This window comes from Poecile atricapillus, chromosome 7 (assembly GCF_030490865.1).
Source record: "Poecile atricapillus isolate bPoeAtr1 chromosome 7, bPoeAtr1.hap1, whole genome shotgun sequence".
NCBI classification, from domain to species: domain Eukaryota; kingdom Metazoa; phylum Chordata; class Aves; order Passeriformes; family Paridae; genus Poecile; species Poecile atricapillus.
In genome coordinates, this window is record NC_081255.1 from 29560077 (window position 1) to 29578303 (window position 18227).

At 38.4% G+C, this 18227-nt stretch overlaps 1 protein-coding gene across 2 annotated transcripts in view; it reads right to left on the bottom strand.

Annotated features, from left to right (window-relative positions):
• The window catches only part of USP24 (ubiquitin specific peptidase 24), a 60514-nt gene that overhangs the window by 20167 nt on the left and 22120 nt on the right, over positions 1-18227 (bottom strand). Inside the window, exons 12-38 of one of the 2 annotated variants that reach the window (XM_058842258.1) lie at positions 17813-17916; positions 16562-16669; positions 16006-16101; positions 15743-15904; positions 14446-14490; positions 13770-13877; positions 13028-13177; positions 12250-12381; positions 11616-11727; positions 11296-11372; positions 10300-10440; positions 10092-10145; positions 9798-9913; positions 9033-9099; positions 8761-8871; positions 8282-8380; positions 8032-8202; positions 7330-7415; positions 7093-7186; positions 6675-6830; positions 4316-4413; positions 3478-3573; positions 3093-3321; positions 2079-2238; positions 1640-1795; positions 1003-1073; positions 143-303 (exon numbers count right to left, since the gene is read on the bottom strand). In XM_058842258.1, coding sequence (XP_058698241.1) covers positions 143-303; positions 1003-1073; positions 1640-1795; positions 2079-2238; positions 3093-3321; positions 3478-3573; positions 4316-4413; positions 6675-6830; positions 7093-7186; positions 7330-7415; positions 8032-8202; positions 8282-8380; positions 8761-8871; positions 9033-9099; positions 9798-9913; positions 10092-10145; positions 10300-10440; positions 11296-11372; positions 11616-11727; positions 12250-12381; positions 13028-13177; positions 13770-13877; positions 14446-14490; positions 15743-15904; positions 16006-16101; positions 16562-16669; positions 17813-17916 — 3160 coding nt within the window. The remainder of the gene's footprint in view (positions 1-142; positions 304-1002; positions 1074-1639; positions 1796-2078; positions 2239-3092; positions 3322-3477; positions 3574-4315; positions 4414-6674; positions 6831-7092; positions 7187-7329; positions 7416-8031; positions 8203-8281; positions 8381-8760; positions 8872-9032; positions 9100-9797; positions 9914-10091; positions 10146-10299; positions 10441-11295; positions 11373-11615; positions 11728-12249; positions 12382-13027; positions 13178-13769; positions 13878-14445; positions 14491-15742; positions 15905-16005; positions 16102-16561; positions 16670-17812; positions 17917-18227) is intronic. The other variant, XM_058842259.1, reaches the window with a different exon arrangement.

Here is an 18227-nt window from a genome sequence, read left to right on the forward strand (position 1 = left end):
TCACTTACTCCTTTAGAAATTGCAGGATATCTACTTCCAACACTTGCCAAGTGCTAATCTCTTTTTCCTCAGAGCTCCCACAGTGCTGCTCATTTCAAAATGTGTCAGATTTGCTTCCTCAATAAACACACATGTGACTTACCTCTGGTTGATTCCTCTCATGATGCTGGTTGGTGACCAAAGAGGCAGCTGGGCCCCAAGAACAACGCTCAGGAGGAACTGGTTTGGCTTTTGAACATCTGGGTGAGCTGATGTGTCTGTCTGGCTAAGGGTGTACAACTGGTCACAGGCAACGCGACGAATCTGGAACAGTGACATTGACATTGTCAAACACCAGCAGCTACTCAAAGGTTGCAAAAATCCCCACACTCCTGTTATGTTAGAAATCTAACAGAAAAAATGGACAATGCAATGGTGCAAACCAGCTCTGCACCCACCAGTCAGGGTTTTTAGAAATTTAACAAACCCTGTTCATCCCTGAGTGAAAACCTCTGATAAACACAAATTATAAATACAGATAAAGGGGAAAGATGCAATGACTTCATGCAAAATAGATGAAACATGATGAAATGAAGTAAGCATAGAAGTCAATAGATTTTAGAATATCCATGATCATCTTAACTCAAAAAGAATGAATTTTAGGAGGGTTCTGACACTTGGAATAAATGTTCAGAAGTATTTATTAAATTTTACCCAAAGTTGCTTGAAACTTTCCCTAAAGTACTAATTTTACAGAATTTGTGTCACCAAAATGAGACTATTTTCTTTAGACTAGTCACAGCACAGTCATGTGCATCTCTAGAAAGTGTAATACTACAGCATTCTCTATCAACCCATCACCAGATACTGGAATTACTAACAATTATACAAAGTTTATTTATTCAAATACCAATCAGTGGGAATACCTGCAATGAACAATTTTATGTTCAGACCATATGAAATTATCAAAACATACACATTTCAGAAGGAGAATTTAGAAAGTTTTCAGAGGAAGACCCTCACCTCAGCACTTGGTGATCCAAGCAGAATATCAATGATGAAATCAGCAACACAAGGCAAATTGTAAAAAGATCCTGGAACAGAAAAGTACCAGGTTATCTTATCAAATACAATATTTTAAAGTAAGTCAGTTACAGTCTTGCATTAAAATACCACAGGACCTAGAGGACATCAACACAGAAAAGCAGTAAAGGCTATTTCTTGATCTCCTTCCCTCACCAGGGGCTGCCACCATGATATAACAGCATTTTCCTTGCCTTCCTGCACCAACACTGTTTACACTTCCTGTACACAAAGACTCAAGTACTAAACAGGAGCTATGCAAACAGCAGCACTTACAAAATTACAGACTTCAAAGGCAGTGCAAATATTTATATTCTGGCACTAAGTCAGCTTTCCCAAAACATTTCCAACCAAGGCATAGCACTACATGCCTTATTTCAGCTCTGGAAAAAAAAAAAATCCCTGTAATCTTAAATGAAATGTGTTTTTAGCTTGAGCTGTCTCTCAACTAAATTAACAAACAGCTAACAAAAGCTATAAATTTCTCATTACTTTGTTTTTAAGTTTCCTATATCCAAAAGCGTCCTCCCACCTGGCTTATACTCCAAGTAGTGAATAATCCAATTTTTTTCCATACCTAGCTGCTGACTACGTAGCTGAAGGCAGGTTACTAAGAGAGACAAGGCTTCCCCAGCAATGAGAGCATCTTTGGTGGACACAGACTGCTGCCTCACACAGATCCCAGCGTGCAGCGCCGTGGGCTCCCCTTCGCTTCCCGAGCTGCAGTTACTTCCTGCGTTAAAAAAAAAAAAAAAGAACAAGTGCTATAATTTATTAAATTTTACTCAGATGTTTTCAGCTTTTGGTTCGTTCTCTGCAATTTAAAAACTTCTCTGAATGCCTGATGAATATACATAAATTTGCTCAGATTTTTTGTAATTTATTTATATAATGTCCCAAGCTGGAGGAGATCCAAGAAGATGAACATCCAATGAATTCAGTTTCAAGCTCCTCAAGTGTTCAGTTAAGATTAAACCAAATGCTTTTAGATTGGTTTAGGGACACATTTAACCCACCTGAGCTGCTAAGTCTGTTTCTAATCCCAGCAGGGAAGAGAGTGTTGCTCTCTTTGATGGGCTGACTGCTTCCCACGAGGTCCAGGCGTCCTGCAGCAGCAGCCCACGAGAGGCGCATGAAACAAGCCACTGTTGAGGTGAAATCATTCACCTCCATGGTCTGGAGGAACAAGAAACAACAGTTACTTCTGTGATATTCAACAATCTTTGTTAATCACAGGGATCAGAGGAATGTATCTTCTGGATTTACATTTACATTTTTAAAAAATTTACATTTGTTTTCCCCTCTCCTCTCTACACAGGTTCAAGGATTCAAGGGTCTTTGTTCCCAATGAGAGACTGGTATTGCTATCTTAGGAGAAGCAATTAATTTTTTAATTCTCCACGAGGATACATACCCTTGTCACCATGTCACGCAGACATGGTGATTTCAATCATTCAATCCATTTGGGAAGCACTGCCCAACAACCTAACACAGCACATTTGTCACATTGACTAGGAAGCTTCTTTCAACTGGACTCAATGGGTTTTCAAACAACATTTTTTAAGGTAATGAAAATAAAATATTTCTTTTTTCTCCACAGTACCATCAAGCAAATTTAATTTTTAATGAGCTATTTGGAGAAAGCTAGTCCAATTCTTTTTAATTTAAAGTATCATGGATTATAAAGCCGCAAGTTCAAGGAGGAACATCCTCCTTTCAATTCGCAGGAAATTAACAAGAATAAGATCTTAAGAGTTAAGTGTGACTGAGGATAAACCACAAGTAAGATTTCTGTGTACATCGATTTCTTGTAAACACTTTTGGGATACTGCTTCCCTTTGTATTGCCAAAATAATTTATGAGAATATGTAAAAATTGAGATCAAGACTGGAAGAAACACTGATGGTCAAGATTTTCAGAGGCTTTTAAATGGAGCCAAGGCAAAAGCTTGAAAGACATATTGATTAAAAATCTCAGAGCTGTCATTGGAGATGACACTGCTACATCAAAACCATCAAACACTTCCTTACTTGTATGGCAACTCTTGCAGCTGGGATGATTTCTTCTACCCTGATGGAGGATCTGTCAGACACGGAGAGCTGGCGGTAGGAGGACTTCTCAGGAGTTCCACAGATGGACATCTGCCTGCTCGCCTGCCGGCTCACGTTGCGGAAGGGCCGCGAGGACAGAGCTTCCACCCCATCCTTAATGAAATCCTCATCCAGCAGCGTGGGCATTGTCTGGCCAACCAGCAAGAACCTACAGAGTAGGTAATTCACAGAGTAAAAACATCAGGCTTGGATTTGAACGCTCACAGAGTGAATGAAACAGAACTCAAAGTACCAATTTATCTTAAATATTAAAAGCTAAAAGCCAAGGAAGCAGCACTTTCTCTAAGGAGAAGCAATTACGTACCTTGCAAGCTGCAGGCAGATGGAATAGACTCCTTGTCTTGTTTCATAGTCCACCTCTGATGGGATGGAATCTCTCTGCATCACATTCACCACCAAACTTAAAAACAAATCGATAAGACAGACTCCATTTGGAAATGTTTCACATTAGGAGAGCTGCAATTAATTTGTCTCTATCTTTTCTTCCGCCTATTCACTCAGCTGAGCCCCAGTTCAAACTCACTTCTTTGGAGGCCAACATCCTCATTTTCCCCTTTTATATCTACAGATGAAGCTTTCCGCTCCTGTTGGAAAATGCTTCAGGATCTCTCAGGCAGAGGTGTGTCATGGATATAATTACTATGAGCAAAGTATACTTGATAAATCTCACACAATCAATATTATCAGGTCTTCCAAACCACTCAAACTGTGACTCAACTCTTATCTGAAGAGTGTGAATTTTCAAGACCATAAATACAAATTTAATTTGGTTCCCACTGCATGACCTATACTTTGACTGCTTAAAATGTCCACTGGTGTCTACACAGCAGAGTGCAATGTACACACTTGTAAATTTGAATTGAAACACTTAAATGTCAGGAAACTATCCAAATATCAACTACTTTAGTACAAGCTACATTTCACAAGGTTATTTGTCCCTAACTTGATTTTGAGGTTTAACAACATGTACTCTGTTAAATATGAAAGCTACTGGCAGTGGTAAAACAGCCTTGGGTGGATTTTTTTCTCTGAAAAAGAAGCTGACAGGTGTATTAGTGTGATACAGTGTGGAAATAGGAAACCACACACAACTGCTAACTAAATGAAGTGCTACAAATTGAATCAAGGTTTTGAAACCTAACCTCAAACCTCCTGCTCTGAGGAAGTTTTCACAGAAAGACTTGGCACAGTTTCTTGCCATTTCATCATCTGCAGTTGGCATCAGCTTGGAGCTCAACACCTAGAATAAATAAATAAGCAGATGTAAACTACCACCCCTCTCAGTGTTCTTCACCTGCTGAAGTGTGAAGGTGTAACAGCAAAAAATCCACTACAAATGAAGCAATTAATAATACACTTACACAAAACTGTAGCCAGTAAGAGAAATCTCATATATTCAATAAATCTCAAATATTTAGGACAACTGTGGCAACTACAGATGTTTATTCTGAACCAAAGGGCATTTTGCTCTCACTGCAGTTTACATTTAAGGGAACAGATGAAGTACATGGAGTGTCATCTTCTGGTTCACTTGGTGCTTCTTAGGAGCCCAAATTCTTCTGGGTTCTGGATTTTCAGTTCACAGTATCCCATGAAGCACCTTACAGATGGCTTACTTATTGATTCACACCTTCTGAAATATAATTGCACTACTATTATTCTGGTGCTTCTTTGTAAAAGATGGCTCAGGTAATTCTAGAGGCCTTATGAATATCACCACTCTATCATCCCTCCTGTTTTAAATCAGCACTGAACTTCAGAGTGCAAATACACTCAGAAACGTGGCCAGAAGGAAGTCTGTGGTCTCTGTGGGTCAGTTCTCATTTATGTTTATAATCTGTTTCACTTCACATAAAAAAATCCCCAAAACCCAAACAAACAAACCCACCAAAAAACCCCTGCAAAACCCCCAAAACCATCAACCAAACAAACCCTGGCCCCTCCCAAAATCCCAGAATTCCCTTGGAAAGTCTCCTTGGCATGTACATCCAACAGTGCTGCAAACAAAATACATCCCTTCCAGGTTCACAGATCAGAAGAATGTTTTACAGAATTCTAGGCATGAAATCACCCCCTGGACATCTGCAACATTCAATTTTGATCTCTTTCAAATGTTCTGCAAATTTCCTCTGCACATTTTTTCAGAAAGCTGCTAGGACTGGTTCCCATCTTTTCACCAGATCACCAGCTGAGGGGATAAAAGAGCACATATTCCTTTTCCTGAGAGAAACCATCTTCCAATTGGCTTGACTGGCACTGAGGAAAAAGTCCACTCATATAATCTACATATCTAATCCAATTCATTACTTCTCATCCCTTGCCAGAAAAGCAAGCAATTTATTACTTGCCTTTATTATTTTCTCTGGCACAGAAGCAGCTGTCCCATCCTACTGCAATATAACCTGTCAGTTCAACAAGACACCCTAAACCATTTGTTTTGAGTTGTAGAACTTGTTAACAAATTCTGAAGACACAATCAAGTATCTTTCACTCCAGCTGCACAGGAAAGGGGGAATCCTAAGGCAGGAGTGTGATGACAGTGTAGGAAGATGAAGAGCTAACATTAGACTGTGGAAACCTAAAGGGAAGCAACCACGAGAAAATTCCTACACTAATCTTGGCACACACTATGAAGGGAAGAGAATAATTTTGTCTAATGTTCTGGAAGCAGTTGGCAATTGGTCCTCCAGCCTCAACTTGTTCAAATCACATTTGTCATGGGTAAAGTGGGACCTGCAAGTAGAACTAAAGTGTCCAGCTTTTAGTGTGCTGGTTACTGTGTCCTACCAACAACACCAGCTGAACTCCTGTAATCCTTAAAATCCATTCACTGAACTCTAGGAAAGAATCTTCACAGGATCCATTCCAGCATTTTGGCTAGAGAGTTTAGCAGAATGCTTAGGGGTAGGTGTTCCACTCTATCTGTGCAGCCAGAACAGACCAGAGGCCTCTTGGTAAAAGCCCTGCATGTTTGGATAGTGAAAATTCTTCCCAGCTGAATGCTTTGTAAAAACACTCATCTTTAGACAGAAAATGGGAGACTTATACAGCACAAAGTTTCTGACAAATTTAATCAAACAAAACCAATCCAACTTAAAATAGCACCCATTTATTCTTAAGGGCCAACTTTTTTCATATATATTTTTTCATAGATACACACACTAAAAATTGCATATTCAGAGATCTAGAGATTCTAGCAGGAATTTTATCTAAACAATAAGAAGTTGATCGTTTCTTTGCTCCTCTCCACTTACTTCAGAACACTTCTTCCACCTTGCAAATCATACAAAGAGGGGCTGTTTTCTCAGTCAAGTCTCTGAAAGGGAACTTTCTGTCCCTTTCATTCTGTGTAAAATTTACTACATGCATAAAAGCAGACTTTGTCACAATATTTGCCTTTTTCATAATGACCCCATCACAGTGGACTCCTGCCCAAAAAGCCTAGAAATATTTAACTCTTACTGCTTAGAAACACAGAAAGAAGCAAATTTGTTTTCTTACCTCTAAATTGTAGAGCACTCTGAACGTGGACATGCCTGGAGCAAAAGATCTGAAAAGACTTTCTAGTATTGAACTGGCACTGGGCTGATGTTGGTGTTTTGAAGACAAGGATGGGGATTTTGAGGACTGAGAACTGGATTCTGAAAGCAGTGTTTTCTAGGAGGAAAAAGCCACAGAAGAAATATTTTGAGACTCCTGTGTTTTGCTGTAATTGGAAATATAATTCTTACAACCCCTGTAATAACCCTCTCACCTTTGGCTGCTTGAAATAAGTCAATAATGAACATTGACTTTACAGGAACACTATTTGGCTGTAGTTTCAAACCCTCTGTGTATAATAATCTGACAGGGAATTTAAGGAACCTGGTAGTAAAATCCTCTTTGTGTAGCTCACCCTGATCAATTATTTAATCCATACCTTCCTTCCCAGGGAATCAAGCTGATCAAGAGCCTCCTGAATAGCTGGGTCAGTGGGAATCAGGAGCAGAAGTTTCCTCACTCGCAGTGTTATCCTGAAAAGAAATGAGAAGTTACATGCACAAATCAAGGGCTCAGCCACACTGGCCTGGTGGATGCCTGCACACAGTGGAGTGAGTATTCAAACTGGGTCCTGTGAGCAATTCTTTAATATTTAGTAACCATTTAATCTGCTTACCTTGGCTCCTCCAGGTTGGCAAGCTGGTAAAGCATATCAAACACATTACACACGAGAGCCATGACCACTCCAGGGAGGGATTTCTCCTGAGAATTAAGCAGAAATACAAAGGTCTTTTACTCCTTTCTCTGTTACATGTAAATTTAACAGAGCTCTTCGCTAAAGCAAATGGCCCAGATGCCAACCTGACCCACAGAAATCCCAGCTATTTTCTAGGCTGAGACAACATTTAAATTTTTACACTATTCCATTTCCCTTTTAACAGCCAATTTTTGAAGTCAGCTGTTACGACAAGCAAAATACAAAGCAGACCAGGAGTGATCTGAATATGCCAATCGATGCTTCTTCTTTTATTTTCATACTGTATCTTTACTAGTAGTGAAATTATGGAAATTTCTACCCTCAACAAATACACAGTCTCATAATTAAACCAGATGAGTCCTATTTGTTAAAAAGACCCTGGAGAGATGAATAAACACCAAGCAGGCTACTATAGGTGACAGAGTACAGATTATAAAGTCCAACCTGCATGCCCAAGGCAGTTGTGTATTCAGGTGATTTGTTTCAATTGCAGTTTGAAAGCAAAACCAGATTACTAAAGATTAGAAGATCATACTGGAGCTCCTACTCTCTCCCCATCTATCCCTGCTTCAGGAAACATCTGAGGGAAGGCTTCAGGTCATATTTTACCACATACTTTACCTGTTCCATTGCATAGGATGAACTAAATACACTGCTGCTGTTGCTGGAACTGGTTGAGGAATCTGCAGAGCTCCCTGATGGAGTCCCACTTCCTGATGTTTTTACTGTAAGGATTTGTTCATCAGAGAAGCCCAGCTGGTGGAGTAGTTTCTGATCTTTGTTTACTGTTAGCTGCAAGAAAATATTTATTGTTTAGTTCTGGAAAAAACTCAATTTCATAAAGAATGGGAATTCTTTATAGTTAACATACCAGGCTGTCATTGGCAAATATCTGTATATTTTCCACAGGTGAATTCAACATCTTTGCTATCTTCCACCTGACACTTCCTACAGTTTCATTGCTATGAGCCTGTGAAATTAAACAACACTGGTTCAGTAAGTCTGCTCGAACAGTAAATGCCAAGAAAAATTAAAATCTTCCAAAAGAGTCTTCCTGCATAGGGTGGCAAAAGTATTGTTCCTAAGAGTGACAGGATAGGACAGCACAGAAATGCTCCAACACCCACAGTGAGCAAAAAACTTTATTTTTCCCATCTTGGAATTTAATTATTGAAATACGTTTGGTCCACAGACACTTCCATATACATATTTTTACCATTTTCAAGAAGAGTTTTGAAGTTGACTGGAGTCTTTATAACCATTTTACTCTATTCAGTTCAGGCATAAAACCCACCAAGAGGGGCTATATAACCAACAGTCCATGGCACACACAAGCTGGGCACACCTTACCTCTATGGTGAAGGTATCTTTGGTAGACTCATATGTAACATTAAGGGTTAAAAGATGTCCATGGAAAGAGGCACCATGAGGTAGAATAGTTCGGGGAACAGAGTAAAGGTCCTACAGGAAGAGAAGGGTGACAGTAAATATCACTCTTGAAAACCAAGACATCTCTGTGATGGTGGCTAGCTAGGGCTGAATGTTTAAATAACTTCTACTGTTTTTAATAAAATTGGAAGTTGTGTTTTTAGCCTTGCCTAGTAGGAAATTACACATCTTACCTCTATTGTTATCACATAACGCTCTGCCAACAGCAGCAGTCTCTCAATTATTACAAGTTTAGTTGACCTAAAGATAAACATTGAAAACAAGAGTAACTTGTCTCGCAGATTAATTTCCAACGCCCACGGGGAACTACCATGAATTGTCTGGTTTTGAAGGTACCTCCTTAAACTTGGAGTTAATTCAGCAGAAATGAACTAGGAAAACAGGCCAAGAGGCTCATGATGTACTGCTTGAAATGTTGCCAGCTTCAGAGGAAGATTCATGTTTCTAAAGGTCCCACCCTATGCTCCTATATTTAAGTTTCACATATTCAGGTATGACTAAATTAAGCTTGAGGTTGAAAAACAACCTTTTCTCTCCTAATTTAAGAAGAACCACAGCTAAATCCCACTGCCTCAGAAATATTACATGATTAATAGGCTGGTAATAACCTGGGGGGGTTTTTGTTTGGTTTTGGTTGTTTGGTTTTGGTTTTTGGGGGGCTGGAGGCCGGGTGGTTTTTTTTTAGTTTGTATTCATTGTTTTGGGGTTTCTTAATGTCTATTTGGTTTTGGTTTTATTTGTCTCCTTTTTTTTTTAAACAGAGGTTTTTCAAAACCTCTGGAACTCCTATTGCATAGCAATTGGAACATTCAACTGAGGAGCCATCAGAATGTACAACTACCAATTACCGAGAATTTTAATTAGCACTCAAAATCTTGTGGGAAGCAGCAGGGAGCAAATGTCTACTGTCATATTTATTCCTTTAGAAGCTGGCCTACCTGTAAGGAGACTGAACTGATGTTGCCACTGTAGGCATGGCAGTTGCTGTAAGCATTTTTGTAGCTCTTGTGACAGCGTGTGTTAATGTTGGACCGCCGAGTGCAGAGCTGGCTGCCTGCAACACAGAGCAGAGAAAGGGACAGTCAGGATGTCCTGGAAAGCTCAGAGGACAAAAAATATTTGTGGAAAGATTTTTTTTTCTTTAAATGGAATTATCATAGACAAGTATTGTTATTCTAAGATATAGAACCAAAAGGATGTAGGCACGAGAATAATTAAAATTTGTCCTTTACCTCTAATCGTGTATAGCAATCAGCAATGAATTTCTTGTGCAGTGATACTGAATCCTAAAGATAAAATGGATAAATTAATTAGACCTTACACTAAAATCATGGGAATTACTCCAAAACTGACAGAACCCAACAAATCACATCACTGAACATGCAGAGTATCAAGGCTTTATGAAGGTCAAAGCACATTTATGTACAAATATATGCCTACCTTTTTCAATCTGGGAGTTAGATTAATATAGCTGTAATTTATTATCAGTTGAATAGCTTCATTGGCAATTTCTTCATCTGGGGACTCCATTGCTATCTTCCAGATGAAATCCATTCCTATTAATTCCAGTTTTTCTACACTCTACACAAGAAAGAACAACAGTAAAACATGACTGGATTTCTTACACAATAGTGAGTTGAACCACAGGGACAAAACTGAAAAAGCACCTTTTCATTAAAACTTGAAAATTTTCCTTTCCAACATGCTACCAAACTTTGGCACAGTGCAAAGTTAAACCAACTGCTGCGCATTTGTGTGTTTATTCAAGAAAAAAAAAATGTTTACTGGCAGATAAACAAATTCCAAAGAACAATCTCAGTCAAGCCAACTGAAAAATTAAAAAAATTAAAAGCATGGAGAAATTTAATCTAGAATGGAATTTGTTTCAAAAAAGTCAACATGGTAACTAACCACACAATAAACCATCACAAAACCTGCTATGATACTTGGCAAAAAATTCTGCATTTGAAATAAGTTCTCTGTGATAAAGATCTACAATGTCTATAATAAACTACTTAACATATAACCATTAATTTAATAAAACCACTGAAGGATCAGAGTTAAAAATTATAGTAGGTTAGAATTTAAATACGATAAGTCTAACTCCCATGCAAAGAAGAAAAATAAAAAATCACTTAAAAAAAGACTTTCCCTGCTTGGGAGAAGAAAAAAATGCACACTAGAATTCACAGTTATTTAAAAAAAACAGTTCAGCTGTTCCTCTTTCAAAGCAAGCTACAAACCAGCTTCCAGATATCAATTGCTGAATTTTAACTGTTGAAATTGTCAAAGTTTTAGCTTCAGAAATTAACAGTGTTAATGCTACAAGGACAATCTGGTAATTAATACAAACATGACCATGTCAAACAGCTGCTACACAATCCCTAAGAGGACACAGGTAGGGCACAGGACCCAAACTTGCCAGAACACACTCACCAGTTGAGTTCCTTGCCTCTTCAGCCGATGGTCACACAGGTTCACATTTTCAAAGAATGTTTTAAATAAACTAAAGCCTGAAAGTGAAAAAAAAGGGGCAGGTTTTTATGCTGGTCAGGCTTAGTTTCTTTGTTTAAAAAGTAAAGTTATCAAATACAAGAGATGAACTTTTCCCTCTAAAACTAATAAAGCTCAAAATCATAGACTCCTTTATTACACTGATTTAAAGAACTGGTTAGATGTTTGATTTGAAGGCCTAGGAAGCAAATTTCTGGTATATATTTCAACCCCAAATCTGTTCACCAAATCCATTTTCTTACCATTCATAGTAATTTCATAAGATTCCAGTTTAAGAATTTTCTCTTTGAAGAGCTGTTGCTGCACATCACTCTCCAGATCATGCTGCCCTTTTGTAAACCACTCAAAGCACATCTGTGAATGAAAGGCAGATAATGGGGTAACAATTTTTACTGCATTTGTCACTTCAAATATTTTAGTTTTATACAGCAAAATATATCAGATACCACTCATCTGTAACTCATCTTGCAGAAGGTTTTATCTACAGCAAGAGCTTCAAAATCTCATCTCCTGTAACCTCACATATTTTAGAGGCTGCATTGCAGATTTAGGGTACTTCATAGTCATCTTTCACCCAAATAATGCTGAATGTTTATTGCACCTGTACCCATCCCCAAGTATCCCTTTTCAAACCAGCATCTCCAACTAATCTTCCAGCCAATGTCCCTCTTCCAGTCAAATTTAATGTTAAAAGAGCATCCTGGCCATAAGTGAACTCCTAACAGTGGCTGCTCTTGCCTACACAAAGCATAAAATCCATGACTAGTTTGTGTTTGTTACTCACACTCCACATGTCTCAACAAACACACATGCTGCTCATGATCCATTAAAATTCCTTCTGCAACCACAGAAACCAACTTTTCAAGTTTTTCTTACCTCTCGATCCAACTCACAAACATCTTGGCCAGTTACAAGGCATTCCCAGATCTCCCTGGCACGATTCCAGCCCAAATAAAGGGTGGCTTCTTGCAGAAAAAATGCCAAAAATTTTAGATGTGCCTCCAAATACTGAGAAAGAGGAAACAAAAACTCAAGCTTAAGACTTTTCTTTCTGAAACAAGAACTCAGAGCATTCTATTTATTTATTTTTTTTTTTTTTGCAAAGTTGTCAAACAACAGTATATTTTGGAAAGCCTGGAAACAGAAGCTGTTTGTGAGATTTATTTTTATTTTAAACATACTTTGTGGCTACCTTTCTAGAAACAAACACTGAAGTCCCCATGGATTTGCTCTTACTTTGCTGGTGGTGATATTATTTGACACTAAGTCAAAACTAGTGTGGGAAAAATAATTATCAAAGCCTTACCAACAAACTGCTATTTGTGTGCGTGGCTTCTATGTGCTAATTAGCAAATCTGTTGCAGGTATTTAGAGCTTCACAAAACATTCAAGGGTATCATCTCTACCAGGAACTGAAGCTGGTGAAGAAGCTGCAACAACAGATCCTAGGCTGGGGAGATCTACTCTTCACCAGGTAAAGATTTTGCTAAGGAACTTGTGCAATTTTGTGTAATGTTTACACAGCTTTCTTCTATATAATAACAAAGGTACAACAAGCCTTCATAGATAAGTAATAGAACTATGGATAAAAACTAGAATAATAATTCAGCAGTGAATTTCAAAAATGAAACAACAAGGTAAAGAAATCTGGTACCTCCCGGTAAGTGTATCGGCCATCCACCAGTGTCGCTCCCACCAGCCCTCCTGGGCCTGCCACAGATGCAGCCAAACGGTGACAGGATATCAAGCTTCCTGTCACCAACTTCACTATTTCAAAGTTTTTCTTTAAATCTTGAATAATGCTCTTGGCAATAAAAGAAAAGAGAGAAAAGATGTTTTTAAAACAATAGTTAAACAAGGATGTGCATAAGTAATTTGCTCTTTTAAAGACACACATCTCACATCAGAAGGAGTCATGTTCTCCCACCCAGAGTGATCTGTTCCCCCTTCCAAACACCCAACCCCCCAATGCTGGTGTTTTCAGCATGTGCTGAAGATTGCAAAGTCCCACATCTCCACACTGCCACTCTACAGCACACATGATTGCTGGTAGTTTAGTCTGTTTTCCAAGAGTCAATGTCAATTCAATTACAAAGCAGTTAGTCTAAACATTAGCCATTGTTCTTTTTTTAACACAAACATGCCTGTTAATTATTCTACAAAAAGCTGAGAATAAAATAAATTAGTCCTGACACAGCAAACAGATTTATACATGCTCACAAAGGGACAGCACAGCACCTCTATTCCAACAGTTTGTTTACACTACATCACTAAACAACTTTTAATATTGTTTATTAGCCAATTTATTTTTTTTTTCTAAATTCAACCTTCCATGCATGGCAGAGCTACACAGACACAAGAAAAGCTTCAAAAATCTTGTCAGCAAATAGCCTTACCTTGTCTTGTTTTTGGTAAGTTTGCTTAATAAACGAACGCGTGATTTCGTGGAGCTGACGCAGGGCTGGCACCACCCACACAAACTGAGGATTATTGTGCTGGGACGACTGGTAGCAGGAAAGGTAAAAACAATTACCCATGTGGTACATGCTCAACAACAGAGTAACTTCCCTCTCAGACTCCTGGAAGCCTAATGATATCTGCTAATGCTGTTTAAAAACAACAGCTACCACGTCTGCTGGCATCAGTTACTTGTTCCTGCTCCCTTTTCAAACACACTCACTGTGCCCTTCTTCACCTTCTACAAGAAGTCCTTTGATACACACATATGCCATTTTGCTATCCCTATTTTTAAGCCCAAATACCAGCTCCTTGCTAGAGAACATGCAAATTAAGTAGCCAAAAAGAACTCAGTTACACCAGGGAGAGATGACAACCACCACCTTCCTCAATTATGGGAGATGAAGCAGGTCTAAAAGGGCATAAAAGGGCAAATCCAGTCAAATTATGTTACTTACTGCTAAAGCAAGAGCAACAGAAGAAATAATTTAAAATACTACTGAGGCTTAAGAGACAAGAAATTTCTGATTGGTGCTGCAAGCAGCTCCCTGATAGGAAGCAAAGGATACTTAAGCTGCATTTTGAAAGAGATCCTACAAAGAATAACCCTCCTACCTCATTTTTAGAACTGCTCATCACTTTTCTGGGAGGCTTCATTTTCTGTAAAGTTTGACCACACAGACCAGTACTGAGGTTGCTTGTTCAGAGAAGTGATGTCTGGTTTAAATACTGACAACACCCAAATACCACCTACACACTCAGAGAGGCAGAAGGAACCTGCCCATAACAGAGAGTTCTCCACTGAAAACTCCCTCACAAATTTGAGAAAGCTGCCTTAACATTACATTCCCTCCCAGTTTATGTCTTCATTTCCCTAATGAAGGGAAATAACACCATGTATTTTAGAAGTTTGCTGTATTATGCTTACCCCAAACCCTTTTAGTTTACAATTACAGCTTTTGTTAGTGTTTCCCACTGCAGCACCTCTGTAAAAGCCCTTGCCAGAATATAATTAAAAGGAATGAGATTAGGAAAGCATAAGAGAAGATAAAAACAACAAAACCCAAAAAACTACAACTTTCACAGACATTGAGAGCCCAAAATTTGAAATCCATATTCATGAACACACACAAAGAAGTGTGTGTTCATGTGTGAAGAAGTGTGTTCAATATCAAGAATCAACATACTGTACCTCCTAAACATCTAAAATCCTCTAGAGATGTTGCAACACAGACAAAACCTAATTTATCATGAAAGAAATAAACAAAAAAATACAAGCCTTTTTCTTTATTTACAGCATACTTCAGGCTGAAAAAAAAAGAAGACAGGAGCATTCCTGCAGGCCTCAAGAAAAACTGCCTGCTTGTGAACAGTGCAGGAGAGAATATATGCAATCTTTTAAGCCATGCACATCTCTGCTGCTGCCAGGAAACAGTACAGGCAGCTTTGGGAATGGCTTCTTTATGTTACAGGAAAAGAGTTAAGTATTTTACTAAAATACAAAACTACTACGATTGAAATATTGATTTGCATTTTGAGACTTAATGGTCATGCCAAAACACATGCTTTACTCAAAAAAAACTAATCTAGGCTTTCACATGAAAGGGACAGTTAAAATACTGACATACCTTTACAGTGGTTCCATTTGCAAATTCTAACCTTGGGCCCATCCTGGTAGTTTCCCATAAACTGATCACTCCTTGTGCTGAAAATTTGCTTAAAACAAAGGCAAGAGACTTACTATGAGTCTCATGATCAACAAAGTGGCTCACACAAAGCCTACCCCTCTCGAGGACTCCCCAAGGTAAGAACTTACAGATGGGACACACACAATTTGTGCATCTTGAAAGAAAAGGGCAACATCGAGGCTAGATAAGATTTCATTTTGGAAAAGATAAAATAATAAACCAACCCTCTTAATATCCTCTATGCATTTGATGATGTAGCTCCTTTTGATTGCCTCTTTCACTGCATAAGCATCACTGAGGATTGTCAGGTGTTCCTCCAAGGCCTGCTGGATAAGACTACACGGTAACGTTGGAAGATGAGCCAGCTCCCAAAGAACCTCCAGAACCTGAAGGAAGAAGGGCAAGGATAGTCAGCACCTAGGAAGGACAGAGGCTAGCAATTCTCCATTCAATAAATCAAAAATCCAAAGGAAAAGAATCCACTTGCCTTGCCCGTGGTTGTTTCCACTCGTGCTTCTCGGCCAATGCGCCCAATGAGGCTCAGCAGCTTCTGCCTCACTCGGTCACTCTCTGTCTCCCAGCTCTGGACAGCAAAGAGATCAGTGTTAGAGCACCTCTGTCAGGCTGTTACACCTCAAGTGGACACAAAAATGTAATCCAAAATTGCTCTACTGCAGGAAAATCAAAATACAAACAAGTATGTTTCCACCATAAGTATTGCCTTATTTCTGTTGTTGGGAGTTAAAGCATTAATTTGCTATTTTTTTTTCAAATACTATTAGGTATTAAATATCATAACAAAATCTCACTGTAAGTCCCTTAGGACTGGCTACCTAATGTACTTAAAATCCGAGTCAATTAGGAATACAGTAGCAGATTAGGCTTCTGGGTTAACGTAGAAGTTAGCAGTGGAAGTGTTTTTTTAATAGCAAATTTCACATTTATAAAGAAAATATAAATGTGTTCAAGGCATTTGCCTTTCAGAAGGCTGGATGCACAAGCACATATCTTCCCAAGGAATGTAAATTCATGTGAAAAATTACCTTTTGGATTAGAACAAATAAATGATTGAGCTGATCAGAACTAAACTTCACAGCAGCTGCAGCAATAATGGTATGTATGTTCTCAATCACAGTGGAGGATTGTCCTGACTGAAAAGGAGGAAAACACAGGAAGGTAGGTCTTTAACCCAAACAAACCAGAGAAAAACCTTAATGTAAGCATTATCCTACTATTCATACTAATGAGTGAGAATAGCAGCTTTTGACATGGTAGAAATACAAGTTCAGAGTCAATTGTCTGCGCTCCTCATTTCCCTGAGAAGTCTTTGGAAGTAACTCTAAAGCAGGAAACTACAAGTCTGCCATCATTACAGCAGCTTCAAGCTGCTGCAGTGGCAGCAGTACAAACATCACCTTTTCTATTGCTTGGTGAGGTTCACGTGTGAGGTGTTGAATATTTGAAACTCTCCCAGGCTTTACTCAAAAATGAGCAATACAAAATCTCCTCCCACATGGATGTGAGCACCATGGTAACAACAGCCAGAGAGGGGGAGGAAGTATTGCTTTTTATTAAAGAATAAAAGTGAGAGAGCTAGAATCATATTTCAACTCTGCTAAGCATTAAAGACTTGCTACCATGCCACACAAACTGCAGAACTGACCATGTTCAGTGAGTTCAGTCTAAAATATCAATATTTGCACAGAGAAGAAAACCATTTCCTGCAGTGGAAGATTAGTTTCTTGTCAAAGTTTCCATGTGTCATTTGCATAAACACTCAAACCACCTTCCCCACAGAGTAAAAAGTTGCATATCCTTAAAGTGAAGGCCAAAAAATGACTTGTCAGTCAATTATAAGACTGTACAGGAAGGTAAATGGGAATTCATACAGTTGGAGCCTGCTCTCTTTAAAGTCACATTCTGACTTTAAATCCATACCTCCAACCACAAACATTAATATCCTAGTTTGGTCTAGACAAATATTCTTGTCACCTGTTTCAGGCTGACAAATTTTTATGCCAAGCCAAATACTTTTACAGTTCCTTAATGCTTGTTGCAAAGAACTGAACTTCATCACAGGATTTAACAGCTGTGATACAAGAAATTGCCAGAACAATTGATTTTACATGGTAAAGGAAAAAGTAGAAGGAAGTCTTTGCATTAATTATACTGTGAAAATCTCAACACCTCCACATTGCAATAGAGATGTACAGATTATTTTTAAAAATCCCTTCATTGAAATGTTTACTTTTGTAAGACAGTCTAAAAGCACCTGCCTAGTCTTGACTGCTTACCTGAATTCTCCAAATTTTAGTGAGCTCATCTAAAGATAATTTACTGCCCAGCAGTTCAATAATTCCCTTTATACGATCACAGTATTGCGCTTGGTCTATATTACCTGTGAAACAAAGAAAGATAACTCAATGAATATATTTCAAACAGTATTAGAAACATTAAATTAATATAAAAGAACTAATTACTTTAAGAGAGAACAAAGCTATCTTAATTTGGAAACTCTTTCTTTACTGTTACAGACAAGTATCAGTACAAAGAAAAAGAACAAGGCTGTTTCCATTTTTTGTTTTGCTTCATACATGTGATAGCACACCTACAGAATGTTATTACTTGGGGAGAAAAACACCTCTTTTCTCTCTGTTTTAGAGGCTAATAATATACAAACTGAGAGTAAAAAACCCCAGGTACAGCAGA